Source organism: Enoplosus armatus, chromosome 22, assembly GCF_043641665.1.
Source record: "Enoplosus armatus isolate fEnoArm2 chromosome 22, fEnoArm2.hap1, whole genome shotgun sequence".
Taxonomy (NCBI): domain Eukaryota; kingdom Metazoa; phylum Chordata; class Actinopteri; order Centrarchiformes; family Enoplosidae; genus Enoplosus; species Enoplosus armatus.
This window is the reverse complement of record NC_092201.1, coordinates 15,163,193-15,186,286: the sequence shown is the minus strand read 5'-3', so window position 1 is coordinate 15,186,286 and position 23,094 is coordinate 15,163,193. Positions and strand designations below refer to the sequence as shown.

Genomic DNA, 23,094 nt, shown 5'->3' with positions numbered 1-23,094 from the left:
CAGACGTGAATAAACCACAGGAACAACGCCCTTGTTGCCAGTCTGCTGTTTTTCCTAAAATTCCCACGACAACGGGCCTACTAGGTCTGCTCTTAGAGGGGGTTGTGTAATCCCCTACAAGACCGGCTCTAATACCCAGTCTTACCTCTCTGTAAGAGCTTCTCAAATGTGAAATCCCTCACCAACTGAAATAAAAATAAATGCACCATTTATCCATTTAGATTTTATAAAGTGCTGTTGCTTTGCATGGCTTTGCATGGCCACATGGACTGAATAGTGGATGCGGCCGTTGTATTGCTGCATCAGTGTCGAGCTGCTTCCTGCTCTGCATGATTTGTTGCATTTGTTGTCACTCATCGCCTCATGCCTGCATTTCTTAAACTGTCCACTTCACTGATTTTGCGACGTGGCTGGGGCCGCAGCTGAAAGTTAGCGGGCTGGCTAACGCTGGCATATTTACAGAAATGATGATTAATGTGTGTTGTCCTTATGAATAAACAAGTGGAATGAACCCTGAAGGATGATCTCTTTCAACACTGCGCCAACATTTTTGGACAAACTGAAACTCTATTTTGTAATTTAAGTGTGAAATACTGACTTGCTCTCTGTAATCATCACCAAACCCGTGGGAGAGACCACAAAACATGACTTCAGTAAGAGGTGAAGAGTTTTCATCAATTCACTCAAGTGAAATTGAAAGTAGAAAACATTCATTTGGACTTTCTCAACAATATACACTTGAGAGTAGAGCAACGATATTTTCTCTATTTGAATAAAACGGAGCTGTATCTAAAAAGGAAGTTGTTTTCATTTTCAACACGTTCGAGGTTCAATGTAACTTGCTATACTATTCAAGATGATTTTGTCTCATATTCGTCAAACTCTAATATATTGTATTTAAATACATGCTAAATTTATATATACATATATATATTTTTTCACACTTTTACTTTTGTTCTCAGTGTGCGGATCAGTTCTGGTGTTGCGGACACAACTTGTGCAAGAGCTGCATCACAGAGCGTCCGCTGCCAGCGTTTTGACTGAAGCCGTACATCAACACTTTCATATCCGAGGTGGCTGCTCAGTCCAGACAGCCAGGTGTGACGGAAATCACCAGGAGCTCAGAGCAACAACGAGCCAAACCAGGAGAAGTTCTCTGTGATGTCTGCACTGAAACCAAACCGAAGGCCCCGAGGTCATGTCTGGTGTGTCTGGCCTCCTGCTGTGAGACTCACCTGGAGCCTCAACAGAGAATCACAGGCCTGTAAAGACATGAGCTGTTTGATCCCGTGAAGGACCTTGAAGGCAGGATGTGTAAGAAGCATTGCTGTTCTCCAAGACTGACCAGATGTGTGTGTGTGTGTGTGTCAGTTGTTCCTTTGAAAGATGAATATGAAGGTAAGAAAGCTAAGCTTGGGAAGACAGAGGCTGAAGTTCAGCAGATGATCCAGGAAGAGACGACTGAAGATTCGGGAGATCAAACAGTCAGTGAAGCTCAGCGTCCGGGTCTTCACTGATTCAGTCTGTTATGAGAGGGCTGGCTGAGCTCATTGATATGATCGAACAAAAAGCGGAAACAACAAGAGGAAAAAGGCTGAAAGTGTCATCAAAGAGCTGGAAGTGGAAAGCTGATAGGGAGAAACGCTGAAGAACACTTCCAGCTCCTCCAAAGCTTCCCGCCCTTGAACCCTGCTCCACACACACACACACACACACACACACACACACACACACTGGAAAAAAGGTCAGAGACTACTCATCATGCGAGTGTGGAGAGCTGTGGCTCAACGGAGAGAGCCACTCAGTCAAGAGATGAAAAAGCTGTGTGCTGATGCCGAACTAAAGAGGGTCCAGCACTACGCTGATCCTGATACTGCAAATCCCCGTCTCATCCTGTCTGATGATGGGAGACTGTCCTCTTGTGCAGTCTCAGGAAAGCAGAGTTTCTCTCCAGGACGATTTGACTATAATGTACCCCGAGAGGATTGGCTACTTCCTCCTCCTGTTTGCTTCCTCTGCCTTTTATTTGTCTTGCCAATCACTTTCTATCCCTCCTGTCTTCCCTTTTCATACTCTCTCCTTTCCCTCCCCCTTCCCCCCCCTCCACAGCAGCACCGGGGTGTTGACGCAAAGCAGCGGAGCAAAGTAGAGAAGGGACAGAGTGGGGATTGATATCAGATGTTGTGCCGTTATCCGAGATGGACAGGAAGGACTGTTCGGCTCTATCAACCTTCGTCAACGTCCTTGGCTGAGGAAAATAACACTGGGGATGCCGGGCCAATGGATTCAGACAGCTGTCTGGGTAGACTGCTCGAGCTCACTGGGGCATCACGAGCCTCTCTCGGTGCAGTCTGGTGAAATTGGGTGTTATTCCTGGTTTTCCTAAATTCAGGATTCATTCTTGGGAAAAACCTTTGAATAAATATCCATACTTTTTTGAGGAATTATGAGAGAACTTCATAGATATTGCAATCCTTAACAGGCCAAGTGTCCTCCTGTCTCTTGTAATTATCTATATCTTAATCTTCCATTCTGTCCTCTGTGGTACTGAATTAAAGATATATTTCATGAGAAGCCTTCAATATCTTTCTTACCTTAATGTTGCTGCAGCACAACCACAGTCTTCTACCTCTTGCACAGCTGGGGGTTAGGCACCTTGCTCAGGGGCGCTTTAACAGTCGCTGGGGGGCTCCTCCATGGATATGACCCCGCAATAGTCCAGCCTCAACCCTCTGTAACCTCCAGGCTACCTAGGAAGCGTCAGATTATCAGGGGGGAAAAAAATGGTGACTTATGGGGTCACAGCTGGGGTATATGTGTGGTTCAGGAAGTCACAGTGACAGGTCTAATCAGCTCAAACTGCTGCTAAGCTTGAAGAAGACTCTATATCGCCCTCTAATGGCGGTTGAGCTGTTTTACAGTGAGCCAAATGTCTTCAAACAATGAAATGATCACTTTTTCATAGTGGTTTCATCACTTGAAATGCCAACCGCGAATGAAATTATAACCATTATTTCATTTGGTGATTTGAATACTTTAATAACACTAGCTTATTGGGGTCAATATATAATTATTGGGGCCAATATACACACAGTTTTTAATACTCACGTTACATACATTTAGAATTTTTCATTTATGACTTTTATCCCTTATATTTCTTGTTTCTAATTCTTATTTTTTTTAATTGTTGTTCCAATTATTATCATTCATTGCACACTAGTCTTTTAGCATAGCCTTAAGAGTATGCCACCTCGCATTTATATATATATATATATATATACATGTACGTATTTATATGATAACTACACCTTTGAATCCTTTAGTGCAGGAGTAGATCTCTGACAAACGATGAATGAAAGTTGGTTCAGTTGTAACATTCAAAATGGTCGCTTCAAGGCCTTTCCGGTGTTATTAAAATTAGTTTTATACATCGGACCATCTGCATCAAAAGAGGGGAAAGAAATGTAAGACTTATTTGATTTTTCATGTTAATTACTGTGCACGAGCTTATCAGCTGGAAGTGAAATGTGGTTTGTTATGGCTGGGGGGAAAAAAAAAAGTCAAAATGAAAGATAAAAAATCTCCAGTTACTTTTTAACTGGAAATGTATGAAGTTGTTTATTTGATGAGAAGATGGCAACCAAGTAAACGATTCCAAACAAACTTAAATAAATTTAAGATTGAAATCTATAAAAAACCTCAACCAATTCTCTTCCCCATTTCTCTCTCTCATTCACACTACAATTTCATTCCACGTATCCGGGCTGTTTCAATCGATTTTCATTTCATCTTATTGCTATTCATTTATTTTCCTCCATTTGGTTTTTCTGATGTTATTTAGATTCTTTTCTCCCCATCCGGCTGAGCCTCTGCCCGGATTCGGACTTGTGTTTGATTCTCAGAGTGACATGTTTCCATCTGCAATTGCTTTGACCTCACCTACACTTTGTTGCAATTTGCATAATGATACCTTGCTCACGTTGTGGTCTAGATTTGAATCCATGTTACACCTCTTTGCAGCTACAAAAGCACACACACAACTGTAATGGACACTTGTTTCGGACAGATCGTTCAAACAGTGATGACAGTCACCACCCCCTCGTACAGCATCATTAAATACAGAAAATTACAGTTGCTTTGGACAATGGTTTTTACACCAAACACCGACAGAAGACCCCCAGGATGTCATTTGTTTTTATTCTGTGTTATGTTACATGTGACCATAAACTTCTAGGAAGTTATAGTTGCCATGGAGATACAGTAAATATATTCAGGTACTCAGATAGGGAGAAGGGTAAGGGTAAGGGTGGGGGTGGGGGTTAGGGTCTGTTTGACATTGACAGTGTGCACAAGTTGAGGACAGTCGCTTGTGTGTGACGTCAAGTAACGAGGAGTGGAGTAAAACCAACTGTGTGTGACTTTAAAATCAGCCTTGAAAAAACGTTCAACGAGAAAAGAGAACAGTGATCTAATGCTACAAGCAGAAAAAAAAACCCAAACATAAACCCACATACAAAAGAGGAATAAATAAAACGTATTCTTTTACAGATACAGCAACAACAACAGACAGCAGAGATGTTTATTTCCCTCTGAATTTGGTGTGCGAGAGAGCGAGAGAGGGACAAGGACGACAATGGAGAGGAGCGGTCTCTCTCCCTCCCTCCCTCTCCTGTGGCAGGAATCAGCATCTGGAAACCTACGGGCGAGTTACTATGGCGACGCTTCAGGAGGGGAGGCGGGAGCTGGCCGGGGCGGTGAGCTGTGGGGCCGGAGTCGAGACTCGTTTCTAAGGCTTCGTATGGCACGTCCGCTCTAAAAACACTACGGTGACTGCAGCCATCGCCAGGGTCCCAAGTCCACGTCCCACCAATCACGGATCATTCCCTTCATTATTGGTTCACCTTGAGACTTGGCTACGTTTGTATGCTCCACACCACACCCCCCCCCCGACATCCCCGCCGACCTCCTATCACCTCCGCTAAAGCCCCTATCTACCCCCTCCCCAGTCCGACTCTAGAAGGCACTGGTATATACTTATTTCTCCACATTCTAACATCTGGTTTCTCTATTTAAGATGAGCAATCGAGGCAATGAGGATACACAAAAATACACGTACAGATACACACGGGCCAGCCGGGTAACTTATGGGGGTACAGCTGTCTCCCGACGATGCTACCAATCTTTCTTTTAATACCTGTGTTAGCGTTACAAAGTTTTCATCGCTGAACAGTCTGCTGACGGCGGAGGCAATCGGATGTGTAAACGTCGACAAGGCTAACATCATGACAGGCGAAGAGATATACAAAAATCAATGTTCAGATATGGTCCATAAGTGGTTTAGATCTTTTGAATTGTTGCCTCAATCAGGCTACTTGCACCGTAGGATAAAATCCTGACAGACTGTGTGGTAAAAGGGGCAGGTATGGGTTCTGATATGCTGCCTTCATCCTTGGTTGATACTGAAAACAAATAGTTTCATTTATTAGTTTCACGTTTCCAAAGAGGAAGGCAACAATTCCATTATTCCAAATTTCCAATTAAAATCCAGTATTTTAATGCTGCAACTACAGCTGAGTAACAGCAACTTCTGGAGGCCGTCTGGAGAAATTATCGCTGGGAATCTAATTGTGTACCCCACTTATCTGGGTTTTTTTTTTTTTTTCGCCCACGTCCATGTGTATCTACAGAGCAGTGGACAGAAAGACACACAAGGTTGAAAAGACTGGCTTGTGCACAGAGCGCGGAAGTGTCTGTATTGCGAACCTTGGTGTTGAAACGCCACGCGCTACACGCGAGGAACGAGTCGTCCCGTTGGATATTTACACAGTGAACAGGGCCGACTCCTACTCTACACACTGAGTTTGGCTGGTACTTGCGTACATTTGGAATGGTTTACTATGGTGACAGAAGTAATAAGAAAAAGTCTATCTTCTCCTCCCACTAATGGCTTACTAAAGTGTCTATTCTAGTTTTCACCTGAGGCGCAAAGGCACTGGAAGCGATGAGTGATGCTCTAAATTTGACTTTACCATGAGGGGGAGTGTGAAAGGTTTTCTCTTCCACGTCTTGGTCGGGAGTCTGTTTTCATATTTGGAGACCATTCTTTAGACCAGCAAGTCTATATGGCTGCCCAACTTAACTCTGCAAAAGAAATTTTCAAAGGAACAATCAGAGTTTATTTGGGGAAATACACTTACTCACTGTCTTGTCGTAAGATAGATGAGAAGACTGATACCAGTCTGTCTGTACAATAAATATGAAGCTAAAGACGTCAGCCGTTTAGCTTAGCATATAGATTCTAAAGATCTAGCCTGGCTCTGTCCAACGGGTAACAAAATCCACCTACCAGCACCTCTCAAGCTCACTGATTAACACATTGTTGTGTCCTGTTTGTTAAATAAGCCTTAGGCGTGCTGGTGGGCTGATTTTGTTACCTTTGGACAGAGCCAGGCTAGCTGTTTTTCTCAATTTCCAGTCTTTATGCTAAGCTAAAATAACTACCTGCTGGCTGTAGTGAACGCACATATATAGGTTAGGAGTGGTGTCAATCTTCTCATCTAGCTAAGAAAGCAAATAAGGGTATTTCCTATTCCTATTCCTTTAACTTGCCATTAGGTCTAAGAAGGCCGTCTTCAGACTACATCACTTCTCTTTGCTGACTTGGATTAAAAACATACCAACTCCTGGAAGGACTGCCAGAGACTACAGCAGTGGTCACTGACGTTCATGAAAAATCACAAAAAAACATCTTTTTTTTTGACCCTCTGATGATTCTCCAAACCTCCTCAGAGCAGAAATGTCAAAGTTCACAAGTTGAACTGATACAAATAATGACTGTATTAACAAACATCTGATGTTTCCAGTGCATTTGTGCCTTAAGACAAAATACTGTACAAAGGGCTAATGTCCTAATAACGCTCCTCTGTCTGTACATGCTACCTACAGTATACAATGACGTTGTGTCAAACATCGGATTATTTTTTTCTTTAAACGTTGACTTTTGTATGCAAAAGGTGAAGTTTTATTATACAGCAGAAATTATAGCTTCTGTTCCTGTTGACAATATCACTTGTTTTATTTATCGTCCTCGTCCATTTCCACGTGTGGAAACCCCAGCCGGTAGGAAAGTATCTGATAATAAAAAAATAAAAGTCACATAGATTGGACCACTTTTTCCCTCCCTTATCACCGCTTTTTGTTCCAAGCAGATTCACTATTCACGTAGGACACACCAAGCAAAAAAAAACAAACCAAAACAATAAAAAAAACATTAAAATTAAAGGTTTTTGTTTTTTTTATATCGAGTCGTGGTGCTCGGCTCCATGTTAAAAGGTTCCCTGTCGTTTGAGGTGAAATGTGGATCGACAGAGTAGAAAAAAACAAAAACAATCAACAGCTAAAAATGGCTGCTGTCTTTGCCTCTTACATCAAGGCAAATCAATAAGCTCCAGAGTGGCAGTCGAGACTTCTTCGCACCAAAATCTCACCTCCAACAACTTCTCCTTATCGCCGCTCCTCTCCGCTTTGAAATCTGTGGATCTCCCCAGAGTTTTGGAATGGACTGGTTAAAAATAAACAAGAGTTTCTTTAAAAAAAAAAGAAGAAAAGAAAGTCTCTTTTTGTGTGGCAGTCTCCACATTTCTGGACGTGTGTGTGTGTCGTTGGATGTAATAAAGACAGAGAAGAAGAGAGTTGTAGTCACTTGTTGTGAGAGGTCAAAGTTCACGTCGCTGTGACGCCTAATGTTCAGAGAGTGTGTGAGTGTGTGTTTGTGTGTGTCTGTGTGTGTGTGTGTGGGTATGGCTGCTACTTGAAGACGTAGTTGATTAGGACCTGAAGGAGGATGAGGAAAACAATGATGACGTAGTCGCGCTGCTGGAGGAAAGAGCCGCCCTCCGCCCGGCCTGCCGCGCGACTCCGCAGCACGCTGATGTTCCTGCAAACACACAGGAATTATGTGTAGACGCTCAAAAAGGTAGGCATCGCATCCCGCTCACGGTACAGTGTGGCTAGTGCCCTTCTCACCTGTTAATGTCCTCCTGCGTCTGCTTTATAGATTCAATGGCACTTTGAAGTTCACTGAGGTCTGCTCCTTTTTTCCTCATCCGACTGTTATGTTTGCTTTTGTGTCCTGCAAAAAAAGCGTGTTAAACGTGGTTTAATGAGGGAAAACCAGCAGGGAAAATGAGGCCTACAATTATTTATTAAGCACGTTCATTTATTGACATTTATATCATATTTTCGTCAGTGCTTCCCAGCCGTATAGAACAACAATTCCCAGTAATATAATCTTTACAGGACCTGGACCTAGATCAGCAACAGAAGTTAGGAGGAGGTTTTAGGTGTATGCTAAAGGTTTTATGGCACCGACTGCAGATTCCACAAAAAAAGGATTCAACAGCCTCCTGTGCTCCTGATCCACTGTCCCACCGGTCTCACTTCAGTTCAGAGATGTAGAACGTTATAACTTTATCATACCGATTCTACTTATCGTCTCACACTGCGGGACGAGTTCCTGCACCATCACCCCCACAACAAACAGAAGAAATACGTGACACCACCAGAGTGTGCTGTTTACTGACGTGCACCATTTTACAGCTGGTGACTTGAGAGGTTGTTCAGTGTAGTCTAAGCCCTCGTTATGTGTTTTGCAAATCTATACAACTAGGTTAAAACTGGGTTAAACTTGGTCACATATAACCAGTGTTTCAACAGCATTTTTATATGTTTTTATATATATAATATATGGTGATCTATTGGCTTTATCCCAGTTTTTACCTGCTTATTGGGCTGTTGTGTATCTGTAATAATAACATTGTACAGTATCTGAAATTTTGAGTCAGTATAACCAAATGTGCTAACAATGCTACCAATCTTTCAGCAAAATAGCCTGTTTTCCTCATGTTAGCTTCTGTGTGTGAGTGTGTGCAGTTGTATGCGAGTGTACACGAGTGTGACTCACGTTCGCTGCCAGACGAGTCTTGGCGGTCGGGTTCGGGTGAAGAGCAGCCACTCTCCGGGCTCTTGGGCTTGTCGCTCTTGTGTTTCCTCTTTGGCACCGTTACCTATATATACACACACACACACACACACACGCACGCACGCACGCACGGACACACACATAAGTGCACACACAAAGAAAAACAGGTCAAACAAAGAGGCCACACAAACATTTCTTAGCATCCAGTACAGACTACGAGATGCAAAACAGAAAATAAACAGAGCTGTTAACATACACATCAGTACAACAAAATGGCGTTATGATGCAAGAGTTCCACCCAAAAGCACACTCCCACACAAACATGCTAGTCGGCGTTGGCATGCTGGTACATCAGTCAGCAAAATCCATTTAAAAACACTCAACAATGACACACAACCAGCATCCGAAATTAACCAAACCCGCCAAGAGCTGGCACATTAAAATAATTTAGTTCAAAGGGATTAAACTGACTGGATTACAGCTCTTATTCTTAATGCTTTATTTAATGTGATGAAATGTTTCAGGCCTGGAGTCTCTGTCAGGCAAAACAGCTTTAAAAAGGTGGATTTGAGGTTGGCAGCACAAAAAAATACATCTCAGATTTTGCCTGACAAAGACCGGATGTTCAAAATGTAAAAAGTGCACAAATAATTTATCGAGAAAGGAGCTGAAATGATGATGTTCATGGTGACAGATACTGGGACTTCACTAACATGGGCACTTGGCAGGTGGTTACTTTGAACACACACACATACACACAAAACAGTTTAACAGACATATAGGAGCAATCACACCGACTGCACCACAGCAGACTTTAGCTTCTCAACATGACTTGAACAAGACATAACATAAAAAACGAACAAAGTGAAGACGAGGACAGTTGAAGTGGTGGGTGAGGAGGGCGAGGGCGGACACCCTGAAGCACCCTGATGGTGTGTTGATGTGATGGATGCAGCTGTTCTCTCTTTCAGACATTGTATGGGAGAGAACGAAATAAAGTGCAAAAAACAAATGTTGCATACGGCTATCTGTATCTAATTTAATTCTAAATCATTTCAATACATTTCAAACGGCAAAATCAGAGTTAAATAATGTGCATTTACTCATAAAGATTGTTTCAATTTGTGTTCTACAAGGTGTGAATGAGTGGTAAATCACAGTAAATTGAGTGCAGCATACACACACTCGCCCAAATGTTTGAAAACTTTGTGTAGAAGTTCTTGTCCTTGCTGCAGCAGGAAAACAACATTTCCAAATCAGACCTGTGTAACACCTTACTCCTTCTCCTCTTGACAAGGCAAGAAAAGGAAGGAGAGGACCTGTTTATCCTTACTCCCATACAGAGAGAACAGCAGGTGCTGGGGTGGGAAGAGAAAAAAAAAAACAACAAAAAAAAAAAAAACAAGAGACAAAGAGAAAGAAAAAGACAAAAGAGGAGCAGACGCGACAATGGCGATGGCGGCACAGCGACGACGACACACAGAGAAGAAGCGACAATGAAGACGGTGCACCGGGTGCTGCGTGGAAGGTGGCTGAGGCGGCGAGCTGCATTTTTTTGCGTTTTTCGATCGGGACAACCTACCTGGCACTTGCAATTGTCCCTCCGCGGCCCCTGGTTACTCAGACTAATAAGACTGCCAGAACGTACCATAGGGGTGCGGTGTCGGACCTTGGTCTGGATACAGCCGTCTTTCTCAAACTGGATCAGGTCGTTGAGCGGATCCCACGGCCTTGTGCTGGTGGGGGGGACAAAGAAATACATTAATGAAACACATGTGAAATGGAGAGGCAGATAAAGAATGAAGCAGACGACGGAAGTAAGAAGAAGGAAGACAACAGACAATTTTTACCAGTGACAACCATTATCATTCATCACATTCTGCCACCCAGAGGACTGTCCTGTCCATTACACAACACATTAAAAGCTGTTCGCAGAATCCATTGATCTTCACACGTCACTCCTGCAGTTACAGGGAATCAACACTAGATGGCACCCTGTCACATAGGACAATTCAACACGCAAGATGGGGGAGCAAATGGGGGACGTTTTAAACTAAACAGCCTCATATTAGCACGTTTTATTCTGCTTAAGGCAGCTACACTTTTTATATGCTTTTTGACATTATCACCTGACATTTAAGTTTTGTTGTTTGTTCACCAAAAACAAGCACAATGTTTTCTTTAAAATGTTTGACAAAAACCACCAACATGAGCTTCTTCTACTATCCATTTTATGATCATTCAAGGGCTAAAAACAGTTGGATATCCAGTAAAACTTAATTTAGTTTCACTCTTTTTTTGTAATAATTGAATGTTAATTTGTTTCCTACATGTTGGTGGAGCATGACCAATGAATAGGAAGGCTAATAACATTGAACATTATGAGCACGCAAATTATATTGCCACGTGTCACCACCTTATTTTTGCCTGTCACTGTACTCTAATCACATGAGCTCACAGGCAGCGGAGGGGTCACTTACTCGGCATATCTGTAATGCCACTCTCCGGTGACGGGGTCCTGCTCGAACAGGGCGGGGATCCACTCCTCACATTTGGCTTTTCGTTCGCGGGCAGACTTCCTCTGAACCTCCTCCAGGAGGAACTTCTCGTTGGTGGCCTCTGTCTGGTCCTTGTTGTTGATGGCCCGGGTCACGTGCTGCCACAGCCTGACGGATAGAGAGGAAGTCATGAAGCTTAGTTGCACTCACAAAAGGGAAAGAAAGAAGACATTCTATGGGAGTAATGATATATCCAGGGTGACAGAGGTAAATCTGAGCATTGAAACTAAATCAAAATATACATAAATAACCACCTTTCTGATTCAGAATCCCCCTGCTCCTCTGGAGGGACGGTGCAGCGGGTCAATCGACTCTGCCTGAGGTCTGGTGTCGGGTTCCAGAAAGTGTCCGACGTCCCCGTCTTCTTGTCGTTGATGAAGATCTCACTGTCCTGTGGGGGGGGGGGGGGGGGGGGGGGGTCAAAAAGCTCTCCTTAATTTGCCTAAAGACAGCGCACCGTATGACTATCGATATGAAGCTTAACAGTATGAACTTGACAACATTTTGATGAACAACACCGTAGGACGTCTGATGCATTTATACCACATGAAACAAAAACTATTTATTGTGAAAATTTTTATTTTTTTTTTTCATTTACAATGCTGGTCTGGGATAACTGCCCTATTAGCAAAACAACAAAAAAACCTACAAGCAACAGTGAAACAAATATAAAATGTAACACAGGTGCTAGGCATGAATTGAACGCTGCATGTTGCATATTGTATGTACATCAAGGGCTATTATACAACGAGCAGTCATCAGAAGAACGTGTCTTACCCAGTGTCCTTCTAGCGTAGCTAACACCTCCTTTCCCAGCTTGATCTTTCCGGAGACCTGATTGACGCTGTCACTGCTGCCCAGGAATGGCTGGAGGAGAGAGAAGAGAGAAAGGAGGGGCAGGGAGACGGAAGGGAGGAGAGAGGAGAGACGGAAGGGGAGGAAGAGGTGAGGAAAGAGTAGGAAAGGAAAGGAAAGGAAAGGACAAAAGGACGGGAAAGAAAAGAGCAGGATAGGGCAGCAAGGGAAATATAAAGAAAGGTGTAGAAGGATAGAGGTGAGGAGACCGTGGAGGGGGGGGGGCAAGGAAGGAGAGATACACGCACGCACAGTTTACTTGCTGCAATTGCAAAAATAATACTGAGGTTTATTTTGTGTCATGGTATCTGCATGTGTTTCTGTAGTAATTTAAAACAGGACGGTGTAGTGTGGTGTGGTTTGTTTGGTTCAACGTTTTAAAAAGCGTTTTAATGCTACATCATTTAAGACAAGAGAAATATTAAGCTAGCAACCACCATCAACCTCTGAACTTGTGCACTGCATTTCAATAGTACTCATTCTCTCCACTAATCTAGATGTGGCAAAAAGAAACCACTGAATGGTGAACATAGAGGCACCTATCATGATCTGCATTTTAAATGGAAATGTATTGATTCCCCTGTTGACATGTACCTGTCGCTAGTTCACGATAGGATGATGCAGTCGATTGGTGTGAATTATGGTGTGGCGGATGGGATGTTTTTCAGGGGGGTAAGGGTGGGGGGTGGTGGAATGGTGGAATGGTGGAGTGGGTGATGGCGTGGGGGGAGTGAGAGATTCAGAAAAGTCACGTGAGAAACTTTATCTGCGAAGGGTTTGAGGAGTTCTCTCGTAAGACGTTTACAAGCTCGAAATGATCCACTCCTCTTAAATAAGTGCCTTTATTTTACACTAGAAAACACAGCCCTACCTTCAGTTTGAACTCAAGCTGAGCGCTGTAGCCTGTTTTCTCACACGCAATGGTGATCTGACCTCCCAGCTCCAGAGTCATGGTCCCATACAGGATGCCTTACCATAGGAAAAAGCACAAGAGAGTTTGATATGGTGGACAGTGGATCAAACTCGCAGTGATCGATGCTGCAACAGAGTTCACACATTCACACACGAGTGTGAGACAGAGCAGGTTGGCCCCCGTACCTTTACAGTGAGCGTAGGGCATGTTCATCACATAGTCCTCTCCTCGGTTGAGAAAAGTGAGCCGAGCCTCCCCGTCTAATATGGCCGACAGGGAGTTTCCTGAAATGTAAACAGCAGCAGTGAGTGGACGGATGTGCAACAACGGCAGAATAAATTGTAGCTTTGCCTGTGGGTGACATCGGAGGCATGCGAGCGAATGCGTACCATAGAACTTGGACTTGGCGAGGATGCTGCCACTGAGGCAGAATCCGTCCTTCCTGTTGCTGACATAGAAGGCTGACACCGGAGGATGATGGGATACCTGAAGGAAAACACACACTGATGAAGTCAGCTTGAATCCTACTAAGGAGGAAATACAGTGGAACTTATTTTGGTGATTTTAAATGTGTCAAAGCAACAACCATCGGCCATATATTTATATATCACAGATAACCGATGTATTCAAATGACCCAACCCAAAGCTACTTGCTTCATGGGAGTTATCTGATAAAGGTGTGATGAGCTCTTGACCAATCCTGTTACCTGTTCTGCAATGTAGAAGGTCTTGCTGTTGGTCTTCTGGTGGAGCCACATGCAGCGGTACGTCTCTCCAATAATGGGGTTGTAAGGCTTCTTCAACCCCTGTGGATGAAACACCAGCATGACGCATGATATGCCGCACACAGAGGAGCATGTTTACTCTATGCAGCTCATCAACATGAAGTCGGTTGTGCACGTTTATTCTCCTTACCTTTGGCTTTTTGTAAAATCCAGAGATGTACCACTTCACCACCTTCTTCATCCGGTTGTAGGCGTTCTCTTCGATTGCAGCCCTGAGAATTAAACAAACAGAAACAAACAAAAAGCTCAAGACACCCGTATTCTTTATCTACATATTCTAACATCTTTTGCTTTCACGTTCAATGAAAGTGTCCAAATGATGTTAAATACTAAATAAACGACTGGGGACACATTAGAAAATACCTAATTATTTCATTGCTGAGGAAGAAAAAAGGACCACATCATACACAATTATATGAAAAATGTTTCTTTCATTAAATATTTTGCAAAAAGTTGCAAATATCTGTCTGTACCCCCCCCCCCATTTCTAAGTACTTGTTGGACCTTGTCAAGTTTCCTTTGCTATCCTAACGGCTTTATGTTCTGTCCTTACAGACGCTAGACACCTCAGTGGTATGAGTTCTCTACCTAAAGAGGCAACACACCTTCAGGAAGTCAAACAAGACATTTATTAATTAGTCAAATTTCGAGGGGCGGGCTTTAGAACTTTGGACAGAGCCAGGCTAGCTGTTTCCCCCAGTTTCCAGTCTATGCTAGACTAAGTCAATAGCCTGCTAGCTCTAACTTCATTTTTAATCACAAAGATCTGACTGTCATCTAACTCTTGGCAAGGAGAGAAGGGCTTACTCGGACAGGAAGTCGGCATGGTAGTAGTAGTCGGAGAGTTTGTCCAGAAAGGACCTTGGCTCCAGGATGAAGGTGGGCAGCACCACCTTGGACAGATCCATGCCAGGTCGCACCTGCTTCAGCAGAGTCCAGATCAGGGATTTATTCTCCTCCGACACCGTCTCTGTCTGGGCAGCCTCGCCAGCCTGGGGGAGGAGACACACACAAGGGTAGAGATGTTACGTATCTTTATTACATGTGGCCGGCAATAATACTGCAGACATCTCAAACAGAAGGATTTACACAGAGTCCCCACGTGCTTCAAGGTTTTATGCGACTGTTTGCAAAAGGAGGTTTTAATTAGCTTTTAACTGTAAACATTTTGCCTCAGCTTCAGTAGGTGTTTAATTAGTGAGCTGTCAAACTCAGTACATCAGTATGGAAATGCATACAAGTACTTTCACACTTGGCGTCACACCACTACAGTCTCTTGCAGACGCCCACACAGGCTGTGATCAAAGCCTGTCCATGTTAACAGCTTTCTTAATCGCCCCAGCAAAGGAACATTTCTCCTCATTATACAGGAACGAAAGGGAAAAAAAAAAGAAGAAAAAAAAGCTTTTAGCTGGAGTTTTAACTCAACTAAAGATGAAAATGGTTGCTGGAAATCATCTGAGAACATGGTGTAATGCTGCTGTATGAAAACGGTGGACTTGAATCAAACTCGTTGTCCCCTACCTCGCCAAGTTCCTCATGCGACTGTTCCAGGTACGGGGTTTCCCGCAGGTGTTCATTGGGGTCCAGGTCGATGTACGAGTCGTCTTGACGCTCCGACGTGTCGCTGTCGCTCTCCTCGCTCTTCTCCAGGCCCTCTGGGTCCGACTCCTCATGGTCCTGTTCGCCTTCCCTGTCAGACTTGTCCGAGTACAGGTCTGGGTCTTTCAAATGGTCACTGTCGTTGAACCTGGAAGAAGGGTGGACTGTGTGGTAAAGATGTTTACAACAAATAGAGCTGTAGCTTGGGTTATATTTGGCTACTCACTGGAAACCGTGGATGTTGTGGGCCCGGAGGAGGCTGTAGAAATTAATGGAGTGTTCTCCACCAGTGGCTACTGTGCTCATGTCCTCTTTCCCCTCGCGGATCATGGTCCTCTTCAGCAGGCTGGAGCACTTCAGGGCCAGCTCCAAGGCGTCCATCCAGCATCGACCTGGTGAAGAGATTTAGACTGATCAGGAAAAGCTGCAGCATATATTTTCAGGCTGTGAGTTAATTATCCTTCTATTGAGCAAAAACTGCATTATAGAATTATTTTTTTTTCAGTAATATTGGTTCTTGTACCCACAACCACCCCCATACCAGGATTAGTTGAAGTGCAACATTTTAAAGACCTTCTAATTTTGGATGTTTATATCATTACAGAGGGCCAACTGTGTTGTAACTTAAACCCCCCCCAGAAAGAAATAGGTTTCTGGTGGCACAATATACCCTGAAATAAAACAGAGGAAAGTATATATTGTACACTAGGGTAGAAAACACATTTTGGACAGACACTCGGAGAGGGAGAGACTGGATTGGATGTTTCAGCACCATGGACAGAGACACAGAGCAAGACGGGCTGTGGCTAAAACCTGGTTCACGATTCCCTCACTATGTGGATAATTCTGTGTAACGGATTATACCAGTGGTTCTTTAACAAAGTCATGTCTCCAGCTCCTGCATAAACTGATTAGCCATTACCAGTACTGGGGGGAAATTACTAACAAAAAAAGCTGAAATAACTAAAAAAGATTAGGCTAGCAAGATAGCCACGCTAGCATCAGAGAAAGCGAGAAAAGCAAGAAAGCTTTTAAAAACGAAAACTTTCTTCTTAATTACATTTTACCAGCTGTGCCCAGGCACTGCCATGTAAAGTTAACACTGTTTAGTTTATAGTGTATCAGTCGGCGGAGACAATCAAGCAGGTGCACAGGGTGACTGAAAAGTCACAAGTTTCCATTTCGGCTGTCCAAATGACCTAGAAAACACCTATGCACTCAGTAGAGATGTGTTAGTATGGTTTTCTGACGTGTGAATGTCTGATATTTTCCCACCAATATCGGCTTATAAGAGCGCAGCTGTAAAATAGGTCAGGTTGTTCAGACATGCCTATATTAAGATAATGAATTGGTTTAAAATCACAAGGATTAGGGTTCGTGTCACTTCCTCAAAAGGCCAAATACTACACCCAAAAGTAGTTGAACCAATTCTGATACCGCTTTATGAAGCTGACACCAACGTGATGCCAATTTATGGATTCATCTTTATCACTCAGTGTATGTTGCTACTGACAAGTGTGACTGACAGTCTGTCGCTTACCGTCAGACTCAGAGGCAGCACGGAAGATGAGGTGGCTGCTGGGTAATGGCTGCGTGATGGAGCCAACTGCTTCTCCTTTAGGACCCTGAAGACAAGAAGATATAAAAGGGAGGAAATACACGTTACACATCAAATTCAGCGTTTAAGGTTCAGGTAGGTGTTATTTTGAGTCATTAGTCGTTTTGATCTTTGCTTCTTTTCATTTGAGGCGGGTTTTTTTTTTTGTGGTTTCCTCATTTCAGCCACAGAGTTTGTATTTCTTTTTTTCCCCAGTTTTTAATCATTTCATGTGTGCAAACAGAGGAAATCTAGACTCCCAAGTACGTCATTATGCGAATGAGCTATGAGAGGGGACAGAAGCTGACTGAGTGAAGTGTTTATTTCCATAGTGGAGAGGGACAATGTGGAGAGCTGGAGCGCTGTAATGTAAAACACAGGCCGCTTGTTGTGATTCAAGCTTTCTCATGGCGCAAACAAAAGGGAAAACACTTGCAATGCGAGGTCAGCGATGAATACCAAATCACAGTTGGAGTGGACGACTGAACGGAGCTGAACAAACACAGGAACAAATGGAAAATGTGCGCTGCTAAATATGAAAATGGCCTGAATTAAACAAAGATGAGCTCTTAATTATACAGTTAACATCCACATCTGGTGAACCATTTGTTTTAAATGCAGGGGACAAAGGATTTTGTTTTTAATGGAAGCTCCTTTTCCCCCTGATTATCCATTTGTGTTCATTATGTTTTTGTTCATCACTGGAGAGAAAATCAGGCTGCATTCAAATTCATCCGTCTGCCTAACAACCCTTTGGCAGTATTCTCCTTCTCTGGCTTTCCACATTCTATGATGATAAATAATGGGATTTTAAGGTCAGAGACTTTTTCCACTGCAGTATAAAGGATAAATTCGGTAATGTACGGCAGATTTAAAGGAATAGTTCAACATATTGGGAAACACCCTTTTTATATGATATCAAAATGCCAGTATACTGTATTTGGAGGAAAACCTCTGTAGTTTCATGATATAAAGTTGGAATTGGATATTACGGGCAACTTTTACAAGCCTGAAAATAGTGCCGTGTAATTAGGCTCAACAGCATTATGGAGGGGGAAGAGGCTGCCAAGTCTTTTCAGTGGTGAAAATTCTCCTTAACATCGACACCTAAACATCAGGCAGGGCATTTGAACAGCGAGCCAAAATTCACTCTCCACTTGCTTCCTTTTTGCATTTACTATTCTACTTGATCCTTTACAAGCCTCTCATTTATTCATGATAGTACCTTTTACTCCGACACTTCTATCCTCTGCTGCTGTCGCCAACAACCTCTTAAACATCTCAAAGTAGTTTGAGGTTTCCATGACTTTTCTGTCTCTTATAAGTCAGGCCGCTTGCATTGCCTGTGCATATTTGTCCTCACTTGTTTGTTAATGTTTTCTATACAGGTGTCTGGTTTTCTCTAACACTGAAACTGAAAATCACAGAAAATCTAATTCAATAATATAAAAAAGAATGCAAAAAAAAAATCTTGGGATATTTGCTATTTGTAAAAATCCCAGATATATCCAAATTCTCCCAGCAAATTCCTCCTATCCCCCCATTTACCAGCCTGGAATGCACCCCCTAAATACTCCATAACACTCCAGACAGAGAGTCACTGATGGCAGCAGATCCTGTATCTTATGGTATATTCCGACCTTGACAGCCCAGATGGACTGCTCCAGCGGGTGGAAGAGCTTGAAGCAGAAGCCGTCCTTCTTAGACGGCCTCTCGATGAGCTCGCAGGCGTTGAGCAGCACCGTTCCCACCCACTGGCCGTTTTTGTGGGTTTTATAGATGAGCAGGACGCCTGGTTTCAGCACGCACCACAGCTTGGTCCAGCTCTTCAGAGTGCCACGGATCTGGAATACAGACAAATGTCGGATAGTCAAAGGCCTTACCTTACCAAAATGACCTTTGTTATTATGCTGCATGAGGAACTTGAAGATTCAAATTACCCAAAAAAGAAATGCATTTGCAGTAAACAAGTCTGAAGGGCTTACACAAAATGTTTGGGTTGTTTGAACTGTAATGTGGTTTGGAGTGAAAAAACAAAAACAGGGACAGTGTTGCCAACTCTTTTCAGTGTACAGCAGCTAAAGTCTACCAGAAAAGGCTCCAGAAGTTGCCAGATTACGTCACATGCTGATTTGTATATGTATGATGTCATTAGGTAATTATTTGCATATATAAAATAAAGTGTGTTGTGGAGGCATTTCTCTTGATAACTTGAAAACGCTTGTAAATAAGAAATGACACAAAGACGAGCACGCTCCCTGAACTGAGGGTTTAGTGAGTGGTTGTCAGGAACGCTAGTAAACACAGTTACCTACTATCGTTTGAAAGGATGGTCAAATAAAAATACAGTATACTGTACAATCAACAAATACACATGAGCAGAGAGAAATGTTGACTGCGGGGCGGAAGACATTCCCACCTTCAGCCAGTCGGCCATGACGATGACAGAGGGATCAGTGATGGTGCTGAGCAGCTCCTTGGTTGCCCTCTTCTTTTCCTCCCTGTAGTTTTTCTTCTGCACCTACAGGGAGCACAGAGAGACAGACAACGCTACCATCGCCAATTTACACAACTGTGAATATTAATACTCCACACCTGCCTTTTCTCACTGAATTGCCTTTGGCAGCAAATAATAAGACTGGAGTCGCACTCCTCGGTGTACCTGTTAACTTAACGCCTGCTACCTTCAGACCAAAGAGCCAACCCACCTAATACACAGTATTTCATGCCTATTGACTCACCAAGTGATATAAGTTAAGCATCAGCAATCAGGCTACATGTAACAGTCAATATGAGGGTATTTTTAAGATTCCTGCCTGTCTTGAGACTTAGTGTCCGGATACGCAAGACTTAAGCTGATTTAAGCTCACTTACCTTGAGGGACTCCTTTTTGGTGAGCTTCCCTCCAGACGCCGACACATCCTTGTCTGAGCCATTGTACAGTTTTGTTTCCGACTGCGAACACACAGGGAGGTAAAAAAAGTAGGCTTTAATATAAAAAGAAAATATACATATCATCTCTGAAGACATCAGCATCTCTATTATTTCTCAACCTCGTACCTTCAAAATATCAAATATGATAGCCATCATTCATTCATCTGTTCATGTTGAGCTGAGAAAACACCACTCAAACACGTCTGATGATTATAGCCAAAGCTTTTCCGGTGGGGATTTGTGTTACAAAATGTGTGCGGTCTACTTAACAATCATCAGCTTGTTTTACCGCTGCACTCCGTGTAAGCTGCTCGGAATAAAGTCATCCACTAAATGACTACATGTAATCTTGGCTACAAAGTGTTCCCTCTTAATGACAAATCTATTCCCATGAAATGATACAATGGACAGAGTTCCTTGAAATGAGGACGTCACATTATATTTTTTGTATCAGTGATGAAAACGGCATCCTGGAGTGTTTTTCCTTTTTTCCTCTCAAGCTCGTTCGCTTCCCTGGTAGCCCAAACTTAGCTCAGTTAGCCGAATGAAGCCTATAAATGCCAGTGCAGGTGCGTCTCTGCCAGCTCCCTTCGCAAGCCAATTGGAGCGATTTAATGTGGAGAGACAGACGGGGATGTGTGGCGATCCTAAAGTAGGGCTACTTAAGGCCTTAAACGCCCACAAGCAGAGTTGGACAAACATGGAATGTACAAAATGACAAGGACCAAAGCTTAAAAAAATCTTCTCTTTCAAATCCTTCTTCTATTCAGCCACCCATGTAGAGTTTCATGGCCAAGGCTCAAGCCCATAGCTTTTCTAAGATGGTGGAAGTTCTTGATATCTAAAGATCAATCCAAGTCCACAGATAAGGATTCATCAAAATCTCGTCTTGGTTTTGGGAAGCCTTGCTGACAGAGAGCTTTTGAGTCTCGGAAATGAGTATCCTGTCACACGTCTTCATACTTCACAAAATCATCAGAGACATTTAATAGGATTCCTGCCTGATGAAAGCGTCTCTGCTGCGACTCAGAGGGAGACTCAGACACCCACGTTTGTACTCACAAGCATATTTGATGTGGACCTCGACAGATAAACCAGACGGGCCTCCTCCACACTGAGCTCCCATGAAAGGAGGGTTTGAGTTTGAATTTGGGCTGATAAACGTTTGATGGTGTACAGCGTACTGTATGTGATGTGTGAGTCATCTCAATGTAGGCTATCTGAAGCCCGAGGCAAGGTTGGGAAAAGGAAAGAAGTCGCACAGTAATTCCCATATTCTCTTGTCTCATTACAGCACACACACCAAAGCATCCTACCCACCAACATCAACTCAGTGTAGGGGTTCTTCTTACCTTGCTCTTAGATATGGAATGTGAGTCCTCTTTCAAAGGCAGAGGCAAAAGATCCTCCTTCCCTCTCTCAAAACCTGTAACCAAAAAAAAACAAAACACAACAGCATAAAGAAATGCTCAGACCAGCATCATTCTCCAGGTAACCTACGTTATCCCAGGGCCATGCCACCCTGGGCTCTAGGACACTGATGGGAACCTTTTTCCATTTTCAGTGCAGATTAATCGATAATGCAAATAATCAGTATTTGCATCTGTAAATGAATGAACACTTGATTCATGGCTAAAAAAAAACAAAGCACGCCCAATGGCCCGATTGGTTTTATCTGGTGTCGGGACTGGATTCTGGTACCACAGTCACCATGTAGTTCACACTCAACAAATTCACTGTACGCAAGTCAGAGTGTGTATCAGTTGAACAAAAAAAGCAACTTAAAGAACCTATGATCTGCACTTTTCATTATTCTTTTATAATTTATCAATGATTAATAGCCAATCAGATTGTTGACAATGAAAAAAATTTGTTGCATTGCCAGTTTGCTCTATACAGCTTCATGCTGATTGTTTCCTGGTGTTGTCGTTTCCACTTTCGTGATCCCTCCAGCTTCCACTGGTGAAATCGACCAGCCGTCGGATATCGAGATGTGTTTGAAAACACTCGCGGGGCTTGCAAGTCCAAACGTCGAAGTAGTCAAAAGGAATCTCTTTACATAATGTTGGTCACGGGAGCATGCTGTCCTTCAAAGCAACTGGAAGCAAGCCACAGAATCTGGATGGCAACAAGCTGGCGCCCGCCGCAAGTCCCTAATCTGAACTGAGCTCTAAATTTAGATCAAATTGGCAGGTGAAAGGAGGTTCCCTGTTTTAATCCATGGTTTGGCTGGGACAACGTGGGTGTGGAAAGTGCACTGGAAACAAAGAAACGAAACTGGGCAATAATGAATATATATATATATATATATATATATATGACAAACCAAAGCAAAAGCAAACTGAAACTTGTTGTTCAATAGTGTCTCCTCAGCAACAGATTCCCCACTGAGATCCCGGCAGTTGCTGATACTGGCTGTCTAAAGGTGACGGAGAGCCTGTAAATATTTTATAGTTTCCGTCTCCTATCCACAGGCCATCAGTATTCAGCCGTGAGAACGAAGGAAGCGCCGCAGAGTTTCATTACCCAATGAGATATGTATCATTTGGAAAGGAGTCACATCTTATTTGACTCGCCATCTGTGTTAATAAAACACTGTGTGTCTGTACTTGTGGCGAAATAGGCGTCCTTTTTATGTATTCTTACTGCATACTTTAATTTTGTCCTGCGGACATGATGGATCTTGAATTCCAAGTTTCAAACTCCACGCTTGGATACTTTTAATAACAACAACGTGATGTTTAGGGCATTACTGGGGTGATTTTGTGCAGCAATGTTTTTGTTCATATCCGCTTTCTATTAACCTCTTCTACCCTGCCTCTTCAATTTACAGTAATGCCTTTCAACAACCCACTATACACTAGCTGCTA

At 43.1% G+C, this 23,094-nt stretch overlaps 1 protein-coding gene across 2 annotated transcripts in view; it reads right to left on the bottom strand.

Moving 5' to 3' along the window:
- Positions 1 to 7,632: 7,632 nt before the first annotated feature.
- osbpl8 (oxysterol binding protein-like 8) overlaps positions 7,633 to 23,094 on the bottom strand; it is a 66,165-nt gene continuing 50,703 nt past the window's right edge. For both annotated transcript variants that reach the window (XM_070928877.1, XM_070928878.1), the window contains 20 exons: positions 21,577 to 21,650; positions 20,165 to 20,245; positions 19,710 to 19,811; positions 18,931 to 19,134; positions 17,234 to 17,318; positions 15,920 to 16,085; positions 15,616 to 15,841; positions 14,899 to 15,083; positions 14,222 to 14,303; positions 14,014 to 14,112; positions 13,696 to 13,792; positions 13,492 to 13,590; positions 13,265 to 13,362; positions 12,316 to 12,405; positions 11,793 to 11,929; positions 11,461 to 11,646; positions 10,629 to 10,716; positions 8,963 to 9,065; positions 8,026 to 8,131; positions 7,633 to 7,936 (listed from right to left, as the gene is read on the bottom strand). In XM_070928877.1, the coding sequence (XP_070784978.1) occupies positions 7,807 to 7,936; positions 8,026 to 8,131; positions 8,963 to 9,065; positions 10,629 to 10,716; positions 11,461 to 11,646; positions 11,793 to 11,929; positions 12,316 to 12,405; positions 13,265 to 13,362; positions 13,492 to 13,590; positions 13,696 to 13,792; positions 14,014 to 14,112; positions 14,222 to 14,303; positions 14,899 to 15,083; positions 15,616 to 15,841; positions 15,920 to 16,085; positions 17,234 to 17,318; positions 18,931 to 19,134; positions 19,710 to 19,811; positions 20,165 to 20,245; positions 21,577 to 21,650 (2,438 nt within the window). In that variant the 3' untranslated portion in view covers positions 7,633 to 7,806. The remainder of the gene's footprint in view (positions 7,937 to 8,025; positions 8,132 to 8,962; positions 9,066 to 10,628; positions 10,717 to 11,460; positions 11,647 to 11,792; positions 11,930 to 12,315; positions 12,406 to 13,264; positions 13,363 to 13,491; positions 13,591 to 13,695; positions 13,793 to 14,013; positions 14,113 to 14,221; positions 14,304 to 14,898; positions 15,084 to 15,615; positions 15,842 to 15,919; positions 16,086 to 17,233; positions 17,319 to 18,930; positions 19,135 to 19,709; positions 19,812 to 20,164; positions 20,246 to 21,576; positions 21,651 to 23,094) is intronic.